At 40.2% G+C, this 19,835-nt stretch overlaps 1 protein-coding gene across 1 annotated transcript in view; it reads right to left on the bottom strand.

Annotated features, from left to right (window-relative positions):
- Nucleotides 1-455: 455 nt before the first annotated feature.
- The window catches only part of otog (otogelin), a gene marked incomplete at both ends in the record, with an annotated part of 83,817 nt that continues 64,437 nt past the window's right edge, over nucleotides 456-19,835 (bottom strand). The window contains 16 exons of the mRNA XM_083920565.1: nucleotides 456-656; nucleotides 4,103-4,182; nucleotides 9,170-9,215; nucleotides 10,526-10,645; nucleotides 11,817-11,921; nucleotides 12,679-12,857; nucleotides 12,979-13,054; nucleotides 13,998-14,038; nucleotides 14,191-14,289; nucleotides 15,509-15,610; nucleotides 15,710-15,814; nucleotides 15,911-16,015; nucleotides 16,496-16,705; nucleotides 16,861-17,049; nucleotides 17,994-18,132; nucleotides 19,608-19,828. Coding sequence (XP_083776691.1) covers nucleotides 456-656; nucleotides 4,103-4,182; nucleotides 9,170-9,215; nucleotides 10,526-10,645; nucleotides 11,817-11,921; nucleotides 12,679-12,857; nucleotides 12,979-13,054; nucleotides 13,998-14,038; nucleotides 14,191-14,289; nucleotides 15,509-15,610; nucleotides 15,710-15,814; nucleotides 15,911-16,015; nucleotides 16,496-16,705; nucleotides 16,861-17,049; nucleotides 17,994-18,132; nucleotides 19,608-19,828 — 2,018 coding nt within the window. The remainder of the gene's footprint in view (nucleotides 657-4,102; nucleotides 4,183-9,169; nucleotides 9,216-10,525; nucleotides 10,646-11,816; nucleotides 11,922-12,678; nucleotides 12,858-12,978; nucleotides 13,055-13,997; nucleotides 14,039-14,190; nucleotides 14,290-15,508; nucleotides 15,611-15,709; nucleotides 15,815-15,910; nucleotides 16,016-16,495; nucleotides 16,706-16,860; nucleotides 17,050-17,993; nucleotides 18,133-19,607; nucleotides 19,829-19,835) is intronic.

The raw sequence follows: 19,835 nt of genomic DNA, 5'->3' as shown, positions 1-19,835 counted from the left end.
GTATCATTTTGATATCCTTCGATCATCTGCTCCTCCATGCTCTCATTAGTTTGCATTACACTTCCTTTATAGAATAGTTTCACAGGTTTTCAAGTCTATTTTGAAACAATAGTCAGGTGAACACTAAAACAGGTGTTTGCCCAGAAACGCTGCGCAGATGCCAGGATGTTAAAATGATACTCTGAACAACTTTCAGGAAATTTAAACAACTTTTAGGCAATAAAAGTTTTTTTTTTGCTTCGCTGGGAAGGTAAATATCTGTAGTACCACCTCCCTGCCAGCAGAGGCAGCAGAACAACGAACTGGAAGAGCAGGAGTGTCAGTCATGCAGTGAAGCCCAACATCCTAAAGCAACATGGCTGAAGTTCTTTGTTTTGTGGTTTTAGAGATCTGAACACCGTGTGTGTGTGTGCGCGTGTGCGTGTGCGTGTGTGTGTGTGTGTGTGTCTGTGTGTTTAGGACCATTGGCAGGAGCAGTCAGTGGGCTCCTGGATGGTGTAGCTGACCCAGGTGGCATTTCCGCTGCAGTAGAGCTGCACGGAGCGCCGCTGCAGACCCGTCTCCCTGCAGCACTTGCAGAAGCGAGCGTACGTGTTGATGTTGTAGTTGTAGATGCTGGCGGATGGACACTTCCCGTCACATGACACGATGTTCACCTGTAGGACACAGAGTGAGTACAGGTACATGGTTGCAGCATAGTATGTCAAAAAAGACGTAAAAAATCCTAGTATAGTATGTTGAAAAAAATACATAGAATATGTCGTAAAGTCATGAAAAAAGTCACAGTAAAGTATGTCAAAAAAAAAAGTCAAAATATAATATGTCCAAAAAATGCTTAAACAGTCATGGGACGGCCTGTCTAATGCAGTCAGGACTTAATTTGTTGAAAAAAGTCAAGAAAGGTCATAAAAAGTGTCCAAAAAATTAAACATAAAAAAACTCATAGTAAAGTATGTTGACAAAAGTAGGAAAAAAAAGTCAAAATATATAATAGTTATATAATAAAAAGAATAATAATATAATTTGTTGAAAAAAGGAAAAAGTCAAAATGTCCAAAAACTGCTTGAATATGTCATAGGACAGCCTGTCTAAAGCTGTAAGGGCATAATTAAAAATATTTTGACTTCTTTTGACTATTTTTAACGTGTAAAACTTGTAATATGACTTTTTTTGACACTTTTTGGGACATATTATATTTGGATTTTTTTTTTTTTTTTAACTATTTCTGACTTTACTATGACTTTTCTTTTTTGGCTCATTTTTTGGACACTTTTTATGACTTTTTATGACTTTTTTCATCAAATTAAGTCCTGACTGTTTTAGACAGACTGTCCTTTGACTGTTGAAGCATTTTTTTGGACATTTTATATTTGGAGTTTTTTCAACATACTTTACAAAGACCTTTTTTGTTGGCTTATTTATTGGACACAAATTATACCATGACTGATACTATGACTGATTTAAGCATGTTTTTGGACATATTATAGTTTGACTATTTTTCACATGTGTAATACTTGTAATATGAGTTTTTCGGGGGTTATTTTTGGACACAACTTTCTTTGACTTTTTTCAACAGATTAAGTCCTGACTGCATTAAACAGGCCGTCCTTTGACTGTTTAAGCATTTTTAGACATTTTATAGTTGGACATTTTTTGACTATTTTTAACATGTGTAAAACTTGTAATATGACTTTTTTAAGTTTTACACATGTTAAAAATAGTCAAAAGAAGTCAAAATATAACAAGTCCCAAAATGCTTAAACAGTCAAAGGACGGCCTGTTTAAAGCAGTCAGGACTTACTTTGTTGAAAAAAGTCAGGAAAAGTTGTAGAAAAGTGTCCAAACTTGCAACATAAAAAAACTCATAGTATAGTTTGTTGACAAAAGTTAAAAAAAAAAGTCAAACTATATAATAAAATAATAATAATATAATTTGTTGAAAAAAGTCAGGAAAAGTCAAAATGTCTAAAAAAAAAAGCTTAAATAAGTCAAAGGACAGTCTGTCTAATGCAGTCAGGACTTAATCTGTTGAAAAAAGTCAAAGAAAGTTGTGTCCAAAAATAACCCCAAAAAACTCATATTACGAGTTTTACACATGTCAAACAAAGTCAAAATATCATGAAAAGTCATAAAAAAGTGTCCAAAAAATAAGCCAACAGAGAAAAGTCATGAAGTCAGAAATAGTAAAAAAAAAAAAAAAAAGTTAAAATATAATTTGTCCCAAAAAGTGTCCAAAAATAACTCCCAAAAAAGTAATATTGAGTTAGTTCATCAAGTTATACACATATCAAAAAATAGTCAAACAAAGTCAAAATATAACAAGTCCCAAAATGCTTAAATCAGTCAAAGGACGGCCTGTTTAAAACAATCATGGCATAATTTGTTGAAAAAGGTCAAAGAAAGTTGTGTCCAAAAAAAAAAAAACCCCAAAAAACTCACATTACAAGTTTTACACATGTGAAAAATAGTCAAAATAAGTCAAAATATAACAAGTTCAAAAAAATAATTAAATCAGTCATAGAAAAAAGACAAAATATCAAGAAAAGTCATAAAAAGTGTCCAAAAAATGAGCCAACAAAGAAAAGTCATAGTAAAGTATGTTGACAAAAGTTGAAAAAAAGTTAAACTATATAATAGTTATATAACAAAAAGAATAATAATATAATTCAAGTCAAAGAAAAATCAAAATGTTGAAAAAAGTGAAACTATAATACGTCCAAAAACGCTTAATCAGTCATAGGACCGTCTGTCTAATGCAGTCAGGACTTAATTTGTGTCCAAAAAATGAGCCAACAAAAAAAAGTCATAGTAAAGTCTGTTGACAAAAGTTAAGAAAAAAAGCCAAAATATATAATAATTAGATAATAAAAATAATAATAATATAATTTGTTGAAAAAAGTCAAGAAAAGTCAAAGAAAAATTCAAAATGTCTTAGGAAAGTAAAAATATAATATGTCCAAAAAAGTCATATTTAATTAATCAAGTTATACACATGTGAAAAATGGTCAAACAAAGTCAAAATAAAACAAAGTCTCCTCATAGTGAAATATGTCCAAAAAATGTCCAACTATAAAATGTCTAAAAATGCTTAAACAGTCAAAGGACAGCCTGTTTAATGCAGTCAGGACATCATTTGTAGAAAAAAGTCAAAGAAAGTTGTGTCCAATAATAACCCCCAAAAAAGTCACATTACAAGTTTTACACATGTGAAAAAAAGTCCAAATAGAACAAGTCCCAAACTACTTAAATAAGTCATAGAAAAAAGTCAAAATATCATGAAAAGTCATAAAAAGTGTCCAAAAAATGAGCCATCAAAGAAAAGTCTGTGTAAAGTCAGAAATAGTAAAGAAAAAAAAAAAAGTCCAAATATAATATGTCCCAAAAAGTGTCCAAAAAAGTCATATGAAGTTAGTTAATCAAGTTTTACTCATATCAAAAATAGTCAAACGAAGTCAAAATAAGTCCCAAAATAAAACAAAGTCTCCTCATAGTAAAATATGTCCAAAAAATGCTTGAAAATTCACGACATAATTTGTTGAAAAAAGTCAAGAAAAGTGTGATGAAAAAAGTCTTAATAGTATATTAATAATAATAATAATAATAATAATAATAATGTCCAATGCCGTCAGGACATCATTTGTTGAAATTTTTTTTTTTAAAAAGTCATAAAAAAGTGTCCAAAAAAATGAGCCAACAAAGAAAAAGTCATATTAAGTTAGTTAATCAAGTTATTCACAGGTCAAAAATAGTCAAACAAAGTCAAAATAAAACATTTCTCCTCATAATTAAATATGTCCAAAAAATGCTTCAACATTCATAATTGAAAAAATTGTTGAAAAAAGTCAGGAAGAGTGTGATGAAAACAGTCTTATAATAGTTTTATAATAATAATAAAAGTCTTATAAGAAGTATAATAATAATAATAATGATAATAAAAGTCTTATAATAGTATAATAATAATAATAATGATAATAAAAGTCTTATAAGAAGAGTGTGATGAAAACAGTCTTAATAGTATAATATTATAATAATAATAATAATAATAATAATAATAAAAGTCTTATAAGAAGAGTGTGGTGAAACACGTAAACAGGAGACGCACCGGCCTGTTGCTGCGGCAGTCGTTCTTCCTGATGGTCATCCTCACCGTCACCTTCTGACACGACTTCCCGTCTTCTTTGCCTGTTCACACGACAGCAAACGGAACATGAACATGAACGTGAACGAGCTGCCGCGCACCGCCACGCCACGCCACGCCACGAAGAAGAGGACGACGTCCGAGCACAGAGAGGCCGTGGATCATGCACAAGCTGCCAGAGTGTTTTAGTGGATGGATGAGTTCGACGATTTAAATCAGACAAAAGATTTAAAGTTAGAGAGAAACAAAGGAGGAAGCGTCCGAAACAGCGAGCAAAGACGAATCGAGCTCCTTCAAAATAAGACAAAACAAAAATCCAAACAAAGGTAAAGGGAGGAGATGGTTTACGCATTAATCGTGCACACAAAATAACTTATAACGTCTTTTAAAACGTAGAAATGAATTAAGCAACATTTGTGAACATGCTCCGTCAACTTTTGTGCTATTGAAATAAATAAAAAAACTAATTTAAAGCTGCTACGTATGGCATTTAGTCTTTTAGCTAGCTACGTTTCATGTTTGCTCTCTTACATACAATCGAGTTTTGTTAGGTCGCACTCACACTGTCCATCCGTACCGTGCCCGAGCACGCTTCAAGGCTAAAGTCTGGTTCGTTTGACCAGTGTGAGTGCAACCGTACCGCGTCTAGGAGCGGTACGGTTACCGGGAGTTCAGGGGATATTCAATAAAAGAGCTGTAATACTAAATTAGAATTAGGGCTGGGTATTATCAAGAGCCTCCCGAGTGGATTTTAATTCTTTAGGTCACGTATGGAAGTGAATCTGAGTGTTGAATTTCTAGCACTGAATATTTATGCATTGAAAATATGTATCTGGATGTTTTAAGCCTAAATTTAACTCTTTATTTTTAATAAAGAGTCACTCTAACCTTGAACTCACGAGATCAAGGTAAGAAAAATTCAATGTTAAAAAAATTCAATGTTAAAAAATTCAATGTTAAAAAATGATACGTGAAAAAATTCAATGTTAAAAAATTCAATGTTTAAAAAATTAAATGTTAAAAAATTATACGTGAAAAAATTCCAAGTTAAAAAAAATCATGTTAAAAAAATTCAATGTTAAAAAATTATACGTTAAAAAATTCCAGGTTAAAAAGATTCAATGTTAAAACAATTCAATGTTAAAAAATTTCAATGTTAAAAAGTTGAAATTTGCAGCTGAATTCGGCCTGTTTAATTTTTTAACTTTGAATTCATAACAAAGCATTTTATAAATTTTATTTTGCTTCTGAATTTAGCAAAAATTTTGTTTGTTTTAGGCTTGAATTTTTTAACATGGTATTTTTTCTAAAATATTTGTCTGAATGATTTGACTCTGAATTTAACTCTTTATTTTTCAATGTTCATAAGTTCAAGGTTAGAAAAATTCCACGTTAGAAAAATTCCATGTTCAAAAAATTGAATGTTAAAATATTCAATGTTAAAAGATTCAAGGTTAAAAAAATTCAAGGCTAAAAAATGGTATACACTGAAAATTGCAGCTGAATTTGGCCTGTTGAATTTTTTAACTTTGAATTCATAACATAGCATTTTATAAATTGTTTTGCTTCTGAATTTGAAATAGTGAAATTTTAACTTTGTATTTTTTAGACTTGAATTTTTTAACATTGAATTTTTCTAACTTTAGATTTTTTAACCTTGAACTCATGAACATTGAAAAATCAGTCAAAAACATCCAGATACATATTTTCAATGCATATATTCAGTGCTAGAAATTCAACACACAGATTAACTTCCATACGTGTCCTAAAGAATTAAAATCCAATCGTGAGGCTCTTGATAATACCCAGCCCTAATTCTACTTCTATTATAGTATAATTTTATTTTATTTTATTGAACCTCCCCTGAACTCTTTTACCCGTTACGTAAATGTAAGGTGATGGAGGTTACAACAAATCAAAATATAATTAGTACATGATGAGTAAACTGGAAATATGAAGCTAACGTTAGTAAAATATTCACCTATTATTATTAATAAGGAAACCAGCTGTCTTTAGGTACATTTAGACTTATTTTAGGTACATTTAGACTTGTTTTAGGTACATTTAGACTTATTTTAGGTACATTTAGAGTTATTTTAGGTACATTTAGACTTGTTTTAGGTACATTTAGACTTGTTTTAGGTACATTTAGACTTGTTTTAGGTACATTTAGACTTGTTTTAGGTACATTTAGACTTATTTTAGGTACATTTAAACTTGTTTTAGGTACATTTAGACTTATTTTAGGTACATTTAGACTTGTTTTAGGTACATTTAGACTTGTTTTAGGTACATTTAGACTTGTTTTAGGTACATTTAGACTTATTTTAGGTACATTTAGACTTGTTTTAGGTACATTTAGACTTGATTTAGGTACATTTAGACTTGTTTTAGGTACATTTAGACTTGTTTTAGGTACATTTAGACTTGTTTTAGGCACATTTAGACTTGTTTTAGGCACATTTAGACTTGTTTTAGGTACATTTAGACTTATTTTAGGTACATTTAGACTTGTTTTAGGTACATTTAGACTTTTTTTTAGGTACATTTAGACTTGTTTTAGGTATATTTAGACTTGTTTTAGGTACATTTAGACTTGTTTTAGGTACATTTAGACTTGTTTTAGGTACATTTAGACTTGTTTTAGGTACATTTAGACTTGTTTTAGGTACATTTAGACTTGTTTTAGGTATATTTAGACTTGTTTTAGGTACATTTAGACTTATTTTAGGTACATTTAGACTTGTTTTTGTCTTGGTTGTGATGAAAGATCCTGATCCAAAAGGAACGATCGGGTCGTGAGGGAAGAGGAAAAAGCAAAGTAAGAGTCAATTCACCACATAGAGATTTGAAAGATGATGATTCGTTGATGGTAAAATGCGTCACACAGAGCAGCTTCAGTGTCCCACACAGCGCCCCCCGGGGGTGGTGCAGCATTTGCAGCAGCATGCAGGTCTTCTACAGCAGCTACACCCCCCACCCCCCCACCCGACACCAACACCACATCAGTCTCTACTGACACATGCAGACGTCTAAGCCCGACTACCGGGCCACTACCAACAGCACATTGTTGACAATCAACAATGCACTGCCCAGACAGCGCTAATGGGGAAAAGAGTTGGTCTGTCGTGTACGTGTACGTGATCCACAGGGAGGGGGAGGGGCAGGGGTGGCTCCTGTAACCGTCCTCTCAAGTGTGACGTCATGTTTGGCCCACATAAAGGACCGTGTCCCCGCCTCCTTTAAGGTGTGAAATCCCCTTTAAGTACGGATCATTTTAAAGTAAATACGTACAAGAAAGGGAATTCACTCGCTTCTTGGAAGAATAAGAATGCAAACAGCCGTAATTGTTATAGATGTATTCAAAACATTTGATTTTGTATTCCTAATTAGAATTTTTAGAGTTTCTTCTAGTCAGACAAATGGTTTGTATGTGCGATGACCCTGGGGTTGGTCCTGCTCCGTCTTTGTTTGCTTTGTTTCAGGAGGTTGGTGGGAGGAGCTCTGCCATCAGAGATGCAGCACACCTGAGCAGGCCGGGCTCAGGTGGCTAAAGAGCACACCTGCAGGATCCTCTCGCTCTCTCTCCTGGCCTGCCTGCCTGCCTACCTGCCTGCCTGCCTGCCTGCCTGCCTGCCTGCCTGCCTGACTTCCTGGCCTGCCTACCTGCCTGCCTGCCTGCCTGCCTGACTTCCTGGCCTGCCATTATTATTATTTGTTTCCATATTGTTTCCACGTACATACACTTACACTCTCACACACACAGACACCGCATACATACTGACAACTGATACTGAATCATATTGCTTATTTCCTTTGATTAATTATTCACAGACTGTGTGTGGTCTCCCTCTTTTGTCACATACTGTTGAGCCGGGTTGTGACATATGGTAAGGACGTCCTCTTCCCTTTCCTTAGCCGACAGTGTCGCTGTTTTCTTCCGGGTATGACGTGTTTTGTGAAAACAGCTGACCCGGTTGTGGACGTTCCTCGCCCTGATGCCGCTGGCAGAGGGCGGTGTCCCAGATGTGTGGGAGCAAGTGCGCCCCCTCGTCCCTGTTCATGGTGCTGCCCTCACGCCTCCTTATTTCTACGGCCTCCTTCTTTATCCATCTACTGCATCTGTTTGTTTCTGATGTGATGATTTTTCCCCTGTCACAGTCCATGATATGGTTGTTACTTCTGTTATGGCTGATTTCTTTGTTCTGCTGTTTCTTGCTCACATCCCCTTTGATGACCTTTTTTGAAGGTTCCCGGCCTGGTCAGCTGTTTTCATACAACACGTCATACCCTGAAGCAAACAGCAGCTCTGAGAAAGGCTGCAATAGAGCCGACACTGTCCGCTAAGGAGAGGAAAGAGGACGTCCTGACCATACAACCAACTTGTCTGACTAGAAGAAACTTTAACTTTCATTTGGTTGCATGTTTTTGGCTTTGTTTTTAATATCTAAAAAATGAGACAGCAGCTGAGAGGACTGTTCTGCGGAGGGCAGTAGGTTGCAGTCAGACGTCCTGTGTGTTTTACATATTGGTTTCTTTTTTGGAGGGAGTACATTGTTGAATATCAACAATGGCACTGACGAGCCTTGTTGTTGTGGTGGTACCTCGTTCACAGTTTGTGTTAACTGTGGGAGTCAGGGGGCTAACGGGGAAAGGGAACAGAGGGAATCCGGTACCTGGGGGGGATTGGTACACGATGGTAAGCCGCAGCACATAAACCACACACCCGCTTGCATGTGATCAGATGCTTTTCAGCGAAAAGACTTTCCTGTCCCTTCACTGAAAAGCACGCCGACCTCTGATCTCTCTAATCTGAATAAACAGCAGACTAATGTAACGCAAAGACAACAGCTAGGATCCAATTGAGACAACGCGGTTGAAGATTTTGGACCGAAAACGAAACGAACTGAAGGGCAAACATGTCGGCACAACATGTTGAGCGGCAGGCGGAGGCGCCCTTCAGTGTCAGCTGCAGCCTACAGCTTCTACGCTAGCTACGGGACCGCTGCTGCGCTCCGATCAGATACTCACACGTCTTGCAGCATCCGTCCATGTAACTCACGACAGTTCCACCGATCTGAGAGCACAGGAGAGTAAAGTGTTAAGAGAGGAACATAGAAAATACCCTCTGTGTCCACGTCAGTCTGGGTTTTGAAGGTTTATATTCTTTGACTGAACCCAAGATGGCTGCTTTTTATGCACATATTCAATGTAAAAGGGAAAAACTTGGGTTATTCTGCATTTATCGCCTAAGAACAGTTTAGATGAAATGCTTTCATCATCTCCCCCGGTCAGGTAAGGAACAGTGGAGACAATGTCACTTTATATCACTTTATATCATCACTGCATCACTTTATATCATCACTGCATCACTTTATATCACCACTGCATCACTTTATATCACTTTATATCATCACTGCATCACTTTATATCATCACTGCATCACTTTATATCATCACTGCATCACTTTATATCATCACTGCATCACTGTATTTAGTCGTACTGTAACTTAGTTCTGTAGTAAATGCTGCTACACTTTAACACTGTTATCACTTATCGCTCCTTCTCACTTATTTAGTTTGTACTTATTTTATTTCAGTATGCTGCTAAACTGCACACTGCGTATTGTTGTATATTGTATAAACCTACGTTTTACCACAATGTCTGCTGCACTCTGTCACATTTAGTTATTGTTTGATTTATTTGATGTCAGCTTTATTTTGGTTTGATTTATGTTTTTAGCTTATTGTCACTCTGATCCTTTCCCACCTTTGTGTTGAAACTTTTGCACAATCATTTCCCTCAGGATAAATAAAGCTTCTTGAATCTTTCAAACTTTTTCTGTCACGGTTTTGACCTCTCCCGCTGTATTGACAGAGAACACCCGTTTCTCTCCTCCCTCTATCATGTGCATGTTGCTCTGTTTCTTGCGAACCCCTTATCTTGACTGCTTTGCGTGTTTACTGTTCCTTCATGAATCATATCCCGTCAAAGCAGTTTTGTAAACACTCCTGTTGTCACTCTTTGTCCCCGGTTTATTCCTCATTACACATCAAATATCTTACATTTATAGTTTTTCCTGTTTGTAGATTAAAACCACCTTCATCTGAAAAGTGTGTTTTTTTCAAAGGTTATTGTATAAAATTCCAATCCTGTAACATTTTATCCAGACAATCTGTTTATGTAAAACCTGCGGGAAAAGAGTAATTAATAAACTAATTGTTTGGCTGTAAATGTGTTGGTATGTTGACTTTATAATAATAACATTAAGCAACACCATTATGAAACAAACATAATCATACAGCACAGAAAAGTCTATTTGGTCAGTGTCCATCGTGTGTGTGTGCGCGTGCGTGCGTGCGTGCGTGTGTGTGTGCGTGCGCTGACCTTGGTGCACTCTGTCTCGTTGAACGGCGGGCAGCTGAAGGAGTAGGAGATGAGCGTGGGCCCAGACAGCGTGTCTGCACAGTCGAACTTCATACAGTTCGATACCCAAGACTTCCCCGGCTGAAAACACACCGACAGCATCAACTCATGTGCACACTTCTGCTATTAATAATAATAATATTAGTTACATCAGTCTGTTACTAATGCTTTTCTGACTCAGGCCGCGTTACACCAACAGGGACTAAAACAACGTCTGGAGCCACAAACCTGACATTACTTTTTAAAGTACAGATTAAATCATCTGTGTTGTTGTTCACTGTGTATTCAAATGGGAACATGCAGCGATTAAAGGGGTTGTGAAATCCTTGAAATGCTTGAAATTTAATGGCGTGTTTTCAAGGTGAAGTGGTGGTCAAGTGCCTCTAGGGAGGAAAACAAATGTAAAGCATCCCTGAATACAATTTTTCAAACAAAACCGAACATATTTGCATAACAAAAATATCAATGAAGTCCTACATGTAGGGCTGCAGGGTCCATAAATCAGTCGTAGTGGGGAAAGGACACATTTCGTAGCATTTTTTAGGAAGTAAAGCCTTGCTGTTTTCCGAGAGAGCAGTAAACTACTGTGGTTTTGACGCAAGCTAAAGGAAAAATCGATTTTTTTTTTTAACATCGTCCAAACAAAAAAATCAGATTTCAATTTAAAATCGATAAATCACCTGGCCCCATTTTTCAAATGTGAATATCTGGTCTTTAACATATTATTCTTAATGAAAAACACTCCTGACCAAGTCAGAAGAAATTAAAAAATTAAATCTGCTCCTTCGCGTTGAAAGGAGCCAGTTGAGGTGGTTCAGGATCATCTAGTAAGGATGCCCCCTGGGCGCCTCCCTAGGGAGGTGTTCCAGGCACGTCCAGCTGGGAGGAGGCCTCGGGGAAGACCCAGGACCAGGTGGAGAGATTAGATCTCCACACTGGCCTGGGAACGCCTCAGGATCCCCCAGTTAGAGCTGGTTAATGTGGCCTGGGAAAGGGAAGTTTAGGGTCCCCTGCTAAAGCTGCTGCCCCTGAGACCCGACCCCGGATAAGAGGCTGAAGATGAGATGAGATTAATCTATGAAACTAGGGACCGACTTTGAACTCCACCCTCAGTTTGAGCTCAGCTACACAGCTACTGTATCTGCTGATGAAGGCCACCCTTGAAACTACAGATTATATTAAAGAATGTGCATGAAATATTCAGTATATAGTTACATATATATAATTAATACATGATGAGTTGAGGTCATACCTTATAGAGCCCTGTTGTCCCGTTCTCGTGTTCGTAGAGGCAGGAAATATTCTTGCAAACGCCGCAGCACGTCGCCTGGTCCTTCGGAGGAACGTAGATCTGATTCTGAAACAGTTGAGATGAGTTTAGTGAATTAATGATGAAATGTGTGTGTGTACGTGTGTGTGTGTGTACGTGTGTGCGTGTGTGTGTGTGTGTGTGTGTGTTTCTCTTCTGTTGGTTAGAGTCACAAATGTACGGGAGGTGAAACATGACATCATGTTGGAGCAACACCAATAGATAGTTCTTCTGTTTTTACCCTGTTCTTATTATTTCTTTCTCTCACTTTCCTTAAGTATTCATATTGATTTGAGTCCTGAATTTCCCGTTGGGATGTGGGAAATGGACATTTTTTATATTTAGTAAACAATGCATTGACTTTGGTGGCGTCTGTGTTCAAAAAGTCTATCACAGGACACATAGAGACAAACAGAGACAAACAACCATTCACACCTACGGGTGATTTAGAGTCATCAATGAACCCAACACCTGCACGTCTTTGGACTGTGGGAGGAAACCGGAGAACCCGGAGAAAACCCACGCAGACACGGGGACAACATACAAACTCCACACAGAAGGGCCCCAGCCAGGATTCGAACCGGGAACCCTCTTGCTGTGAGGCGACAGTGCTAACCACCACACGATCATGTTCTCGACTAATCTTTGGTTTATAAAATGTCACAAAATAGAAAAAAATGTCCTGTTTTGTCCGACCAACGGTCCAAAACTCAAAGATATTCACTTTGTGTAATATAACCGTGCATGTACGTGTGTGTGTGTGTGTGCGTGCGGGTGTACGTGTGTGTGCGTGTGTGTGTCTTACTGGTTGGCAGTGGGTGGAGCAGTTGATGCTGCTGGTGCGCAGCAGGTGGAAGCCGCTCGCCGGGTCGAGGCTGCGACTGCACTGTCTGCTGCTACACAAGCCGTCGTCGCGGTGCTCCACCAGAGTCTGACCCGGCCGCAACACGCCGCGCTCGCCGAACACACACACGGCCTCGCGCACTGAATACACACACACACATGGAGACATGGTCACAGTGTGTGTATGTACATATATATATTTCAGTTAAGTCCATACAAAGCTTATAAAGGCGCAGTCTGTCTAAGTCACTTGAATTCTCACCACACTTGTATCTTTTACAGGCGCACTGGTTCTGTGGGTCGGACAGGAAGGCCCGGTCCAGCTGGGCAGCCTCTCCCTGCAGAACACAAGAAGAACCAAACCAGAGTCACACACACACACACACTATAAACAGAAAACACTGGAACGGCACGGGGTCAGGGGGATAGTTTTGCACTGGGTTGAGAGTTATAGTTGGGAGACTTTAGCTCATCCTGCTCGGACATTGCCTGTGGCGTCCCCCAGGGGTCATTGCTGGGTCCCAAACTGTTTATTCTATATATAAATGATATAAGTCAGATTCATGCTGTTTCGTCTAAGCATCTACAAGGTGATAATTAAGCTTTGTTGTTAGTTTTTTTAAGCTTTTTTTGTGCAAAATGATGTTGAAAAATAAAAGATGTTGAACTGACTGACCCAGTGAGTTCTATACATGTAAAATACACCATTAGATCTAAACCAGGGTTATCATAGTAAACGGACAAAATTATAAGCAATAGGAATATCCATTGATCTTAAAGATTAATCGTGACATATTAATCAATAAACTGGAACGGGGTCAGGGGGATAGTTTTGCACTGGGTTGAGAGTTATTTAAAGGGCCGGAGTCAATTTGTGAAGTTGGGAGACTAGCTCATCCTGCTCGGACACTGCCTGTGGCGTCCCCCAGGGGTCAGTGCTCGGTCCCAAACTGTTTATTCTATATATAAATGATATATGTCAGTTTCATGCTGTTTCGTCCGTAGCATCTACAAGGTGATAATTAAGCTTTGTTGTCAGTGAGTTATATACATATAACATACACCATTACATGTCTAAACCAGGGTTATTATAGTAGAATTATAAGCAATACTTAATATTTCTAGTGAACTGAAACTAACTAAATCTAAATTTTATCACCTGGTTAAACTCATTTCAGTTTTATTGAGATATCAGCAGCGACTCAGCACTCGTGACATCGAAACACAGGAACAGAACGGACTCAGCTCCGCACGGGCTGAATATTTAAACTCATGACGTACCAGCCCACATTTGGGAGAGGTGATCTTTTCACAGGAACACTCTGAAAGAAAAACAGAAATTGTCGTCATTCTCAAATTTCAGCTGCATTTAGAGCTGAGAGTAAACTGAAAACATGCAACAACAACAACCGGTGCTGTATCATCATGAACGTGATGTGAGGTCAGAGTAAGTCTCATACTGATGTAGTCATACCGCATGTTTGGTTTGGACAGCAGCGACCCGGACTGGACACGGACATCACCGACATCCCAACAGGACAGGTGATGTCGGGACACCTGTAGGGCTCACACACTGCTCACACACACACACACACACACACACACACACACAAAGCAAAACAAGTCAATGATATATTCGTGTTGTGCGTTTGCTGTTTTAAGCTGTATGCATAGAAATCGGCCAGTACCTTGTTATAAATATTGTTACGGGAAACAAGCAATCGCAATAATGCCACTGTTTATATAATTCAGGTAATTTAGAAACAGTGTTTTACACCAGTGAGAACTGGTGAATTGTTGGTCACAATTCTGCAATAAACAAATGTAAAACACGCCAAGCAGCCGGTGGCAAGCAACCGTGTAATATCTATGAATCCTGTGGTGAAGTGCGGCAGAAGCACGTTTATCCGTAAAGCACCTTTCAACAACAAGGTAATTCAAAGTGCTTTACATAATTATGCATATTTATTCGATGTATTATGCATATTAAGCATAGACTGTTTAAAAAGTGGACGTGGCGTCTCCGTCGAGGTCCGTTCTCTCAACTTGATCTAATCGTCCTCGCCTACAGGAGTCGCCATCTTGTCAGACTTTGTCTCCGCCTCATTTCCTCTTACCAAAATAGGGCATGTATGTGACTTTGGGGGGAGGGAGATACGTCCATCTAGCTGACGTTTACCTCCGAGGAGAAGTGAGGGCCAGAGGCTAGCTGTCACTCAAGAGGCCACGCCCCTAATTATTCATAAACTTTAACCTCCAATCAAATAAAAACTAGCCTGGTCCAAAAAAGTTCACCCCCCTCAGTGTTGTCATGGAGATATGACCTAAACATACAGACTAGAATGTTCTTTTGTCCTTAAACAGGTTTAATGATGCTGTGTAATGCCTGTTTAACATGGGGGTCAATGAGAAACTGCTCTGTTATGAAACCTGCCCCTAGTGGACACTCAGAGAACTGCAGTTTTTGGCACTTCCTGATTAGATCAACTAGGAAGTCGCTGTGGTTTGGGCTTGATCTTTAGTACAGAGAGTCCTGATACATGTTGACCTGTTTCTTCCCACTTGAACGCATCAGAAAAATGTAATTATTGCAACAATCCGCCACTGCTTGGTGTGTTTAGGACACGAGATCGTCATCAAAAATGTTTATGTCATGCATCTTTTTTTAAATCCTATTCCTCAACTGTTCGGACATCCAGCCTGCAAATGTAAGAATCTAAAAAAGGGAAATAAACAAATAAAAAGTGTGTGTGTGTGTGTGTGTGTGTGTGTGTGTGTGTGTGTTCTCTGACCACACTGGTAGGCGGGGCAGCAGCGGTCCGTGGTGTTTCCGTCTACCATCAGCACCTCGCCGTCCTGGCAGAGAGGAGGCGTCTCCGCACACAAAGAACACACTGCAGAAAACCACACACACACACACTTCATTCATCACACTGACAACTCACTGATGGTTCAATGAGACGCAGAAGACGCAAGTTAACGCTTGAACTGACTGCAGATGTGAGCGAGACAGCAGCTGCCGTCGGCTCTGGTGGCGATCAGGGTCTGGTCGTCTCTGCAGGCGGGAACGTCCGACTCGCACAGTTCAGGATCACACTCTGCAACACACACATTAAAAAGAAGTGTCCCACATTTTAGGGGAAATATCCTTAGAGATAGAGATGCCGTCACTGTTGATCAGAGAGGAAACTCACCACACGCGTAGTCGGGGCAGCAGGAGTCCTGTCTGTAGTACGACACCAGCTTCTCCCCGTATTTACACTCCGGAGGGATCAGGTCACACAGGCTCTGATTACAAACTGCACACAATTAAAAAAACAAACATGAAATGCACCTTCCTATCCCTCATGGAAATAACAATTAGCAATTTCCCCTCACTTTAATGTATAAAGTTGTCTTTTTAAGATTGTTAATATGTTGATGCACGAACTGCAACTACGCAGGTTGTAAGCATGTGGGTAGAAGAGAGAGAGAGAGAGAGTTTAATGTGGGTAAACGTGCGTAACCTTTTATATTAAGGGGAATATACAGGGAGATGTTCTCAGGAAAGACCAGAAACACTGTCCTTTACCAAACAAACTGTCTTCCGTTGACCCTCATTGCTCACCTGTACGCATAAATGGATGCATAGACAGGAAAAGAACTATGGGAAATACCAATTTTGTATTTTAGTACTGTTGATTCAGGTTGAAGACGCCTTTTCCAAAAAAAAAAAACATGAAATGTGCCTCAGATTGATGTTTTTTTAAACTAAACCTCATTAACCCTCGTGTCCTCACCGCAGACTTTCTGCGGGCAGCAGCTGGTGTCGTCGGCCAGGCTGATGGTCACCTCCGCCGTTCGAAGGCACACCGGCGTCGCCACGTTTGAGCAGTTGTACTCCACGGGAACGATGGTGTCGTTGTCGCAGCGGTACATGCAGCAGGCGTCTTTGGAGGCTTTCCACACCTCGCCATGTGCATGAGGGACGCCGGCGCTGTCGGTGCAGGCTGCAGACACACACCGAGGACAGTTGATGTACAGTTTAAAATGTTTTTGATTCTGAAACACTTTTAATTAAAAGATTAAAGATAGATCATTTAGGTATTTATTATTCTCCATGTCTAATGTAGTGGTGAGTTCGACAGTTACACTGGGGTCTTACCACACTTCTCAGGTGAGATGCAGAGGGCGGAGTACGGCCGGTGGAGGAGTGTCCCCTCGGGGCACACGCAGCCCTCCGTCAGGCCTGAACACTGGTCTGGGTCCGAGTCAAAGTCGTGGTTGGGGCAGGACTGAGACGTGCAGGCCGGCAGACAGGCCTGATAGCGGAGCGTGTCGGGACACACGAAGGCTGCAGGAAGAGACACAAACATGTCGGTGCCTCAAACACATCTCTTCACTTTAGACTCAAAAAGGTAACGGTGGAAGCTCAAGAGTGTGCTGAATGGAGTCTAGAGCAGTAACCTACCAACACATCCTCATTATAAGTTCATTTGTTCAAATCGAATCAACCTTTATTTAAACGGCGCTTTTCATACAGAAAAGTGTCGCAAAGTGCCTCATAGAGATGTACAGAAAAAGAGAAACATCATATAAAACCAGGAGAAGAAAGTTAAAAGAACCCAACCCCCCCCCCCCACAGTCATGCACAGAGACACACACACATATGTATACGTTCATACACACCTTCACACCCACACACACACACAGCCACTCTGACAGACACACACACTCACACCTACACAAACACTAGTTGTCACAACAGAGACATGGCCGGGCAGTGAGACCTGAGGTACAGAGGAGGCTAGAGGAAGCTCCCTTGGGGGGGCCGACCACACCGGGAGAGATCCCAGTCCAAGGTCACAGGGAGCACCGCCACAGAGACCCCCCCAACCTGAGCAGACAGGAGCCTCCGCACCAAGGTGCAGAGCCCTCTAGTCGCCCGGGCCGGAACTGTCCACGGGACAGGTTTTTGAGGGATGCTTATTTTAGTGCAAAGGTGTTTTGATGACGTGAAAGACAGAAGCTTTAACTTTCTGTTGCAAAAAGCATGAATGCTCCAGGTATTATGGTTCAGTTACCTACTTGTGCACTAACCCTGATGACATGAACACTGTCTGTCCCAAACAGATGCAAGGAAACTAACAGGGAGTGTGAGAGATACTTAACCAGCTCTTGTAACAGCTGTCTTAGAGTCACAGTATTACTGTACATGTTACATATATATATATACAGTATGCTTAAAGAGCAGCTGGGAGCGTTGCTGAACGTTTGAATGGCACGCATATGTCTTACGGCAGTAATCTGGACTCCTCCACTCAATGCAGATGTTGAATTTGTGGCAAGAGGCGCCGTAGGCAGCCAGCGCCACACACTGGTTGTTGACGTACTCTGCATCTCGCACCCACACCTCACAGAAGGTGCTCGGCGGGACCTGGAAACAAAGAAACAATCAAATCAACTGCATTTAAAGTTACGGATAATTATGTCAAGTAATACAGATGTTTACATTGTTGGCAGTTCTCATAAGTTATCTTTTTTGTGTGTTTAATATTTTTATTAGGAGGTAAGGCACTTCAGATCAGGATTCAATGTTATAAGTACATTGAGTACCACATCATATCCGCATCACAGTTGAAGATATAAACATACGGATACAATGGAAATACTGTGCATCATGATGAATGAACAGGAACAAGGTATACAGTCCTCCTCCTAGGATGTTTTTTTTATTTTACACATGTGGCCCAATAGGAACACAATTCTCAGAAGTTATCTAATTTTTCAGAGTTATGTTACAGAGTCCATTTAAAAACGACCATCCAGTTTCACTTGTTTGTCTTAAACTGAAGAGTGAAGATCAATTAAATACAGCAGCAGGTTTGAGAACTGGTTCATATCCATTAAGGCATGGGTGTCAAAGTGATCCAGTAAAGCGCTGTGTGGCTGCAGCTTTTCATTCCAACCAATCAAAATCACTCTACCTCAGGGCTGCCCAACCCTGCTCCTGGAGGGCCACTGTCCTGCATGGTTTAGGTTTCTCTCTGCTCCAACACACCTGATTGTAATGATGTGCTTGTTATCAAGCAGCTGAAGCTTGTCACAGGTTTGAAAATCGTTAGACTCAAGTGTGTTGGAGCAGAGAGAAACCTAAAACATGCAGGACAGTGGCCCTCCAGGAGCAGGATTGGGCAGCCCTGCATTAAGGCATAGGTGTCAACCTGATCCAGTAAAGGGCCGTGTGGCTGCAGCTTTTCATTCCAACCAATCAAAAACACACCTGGTCCAACAAACCAACTGTGTGAAGACAGTTCAGGTGATTGAGTAAGTCGAGTCAGGTGTGTTCTTGCTTGGTTGCAGCCACACGGCCCTTTACTGGATCAGTTTGACACCCCTGCATTAAGGCGTTAAAAGAAACAGGTTGTAGAGTTTAAAGCAGGGCTGCCCAATCCTGCTCCTGAAGAGCCACTGTCCTGCATGTTTTAGGTTTCTCCTGCTCTAACGCACTTGAGTCTAACGATGTTCAAACATGTGACGTGCCTCAGCTGCTTGATGACGAGCACATTATTAGATCCAGGTGTGTTTGAGCAGAGAGAAACCCAAACCATGCAGGACAGTGGCTCTTCAGGAGCAGGATTGGGCAGCCCTGCTTTAAAGACCAGACCAGGTGTCTCAAAGTGATCCAGTAAAGGGCGGCTGTGGCTGCAGGTTTTCATTCCAACCAAGCAAGAACACACCTGATCCAACAAATCCAACTGTGTGACGGCAATCGGTTGGTTGAATAAGTCTAGTCAGGTGTGTTCTTGCTTGCAGCCACAGCAGCCCTTTACTAGATCAGTTTGAGACACCTGGACTAGACCCAGGCGAACACTGGCTCCCGTGTAAGGAGACTAGGACTAGTTAACGTACAAAGGCGTGGCAGGGGGCGAAGGCGGGGTTCTCCAGCATGAGCAGGCAGCCGGAGCAGTCGCTTGTGGAGCAGTTGAGCTCGCGGCGGCGGCTGTGGCTGATGTAGCTGGTGGTGTTGGGAACCTGCCAGCTGTCGATGAAAACGGCCGGGTCCTCGCTGTCGCCCACAGTGGTGCCGTTGGCCAGAGTCAGGTCGTTCGTTGGGTCTCCATCACAGAAACCTGATGA

This window comes from Echiichthys vipera (genome assembly GCF_963691815.1).
Source record: "Echiichthys vipera genome assembly, chromosome: 1".
NCBI lineage: Eukaryota > Metazoa > Chordata > Actinopteri > Perciformes > Trachinidae > Echiichthys > Echiichthys vipera.
The sequence above is the reverse complement of the archived record's forward strand: the minus strand, read 5'-3'. Positions and strand labels throughout refer to the sequence as shown.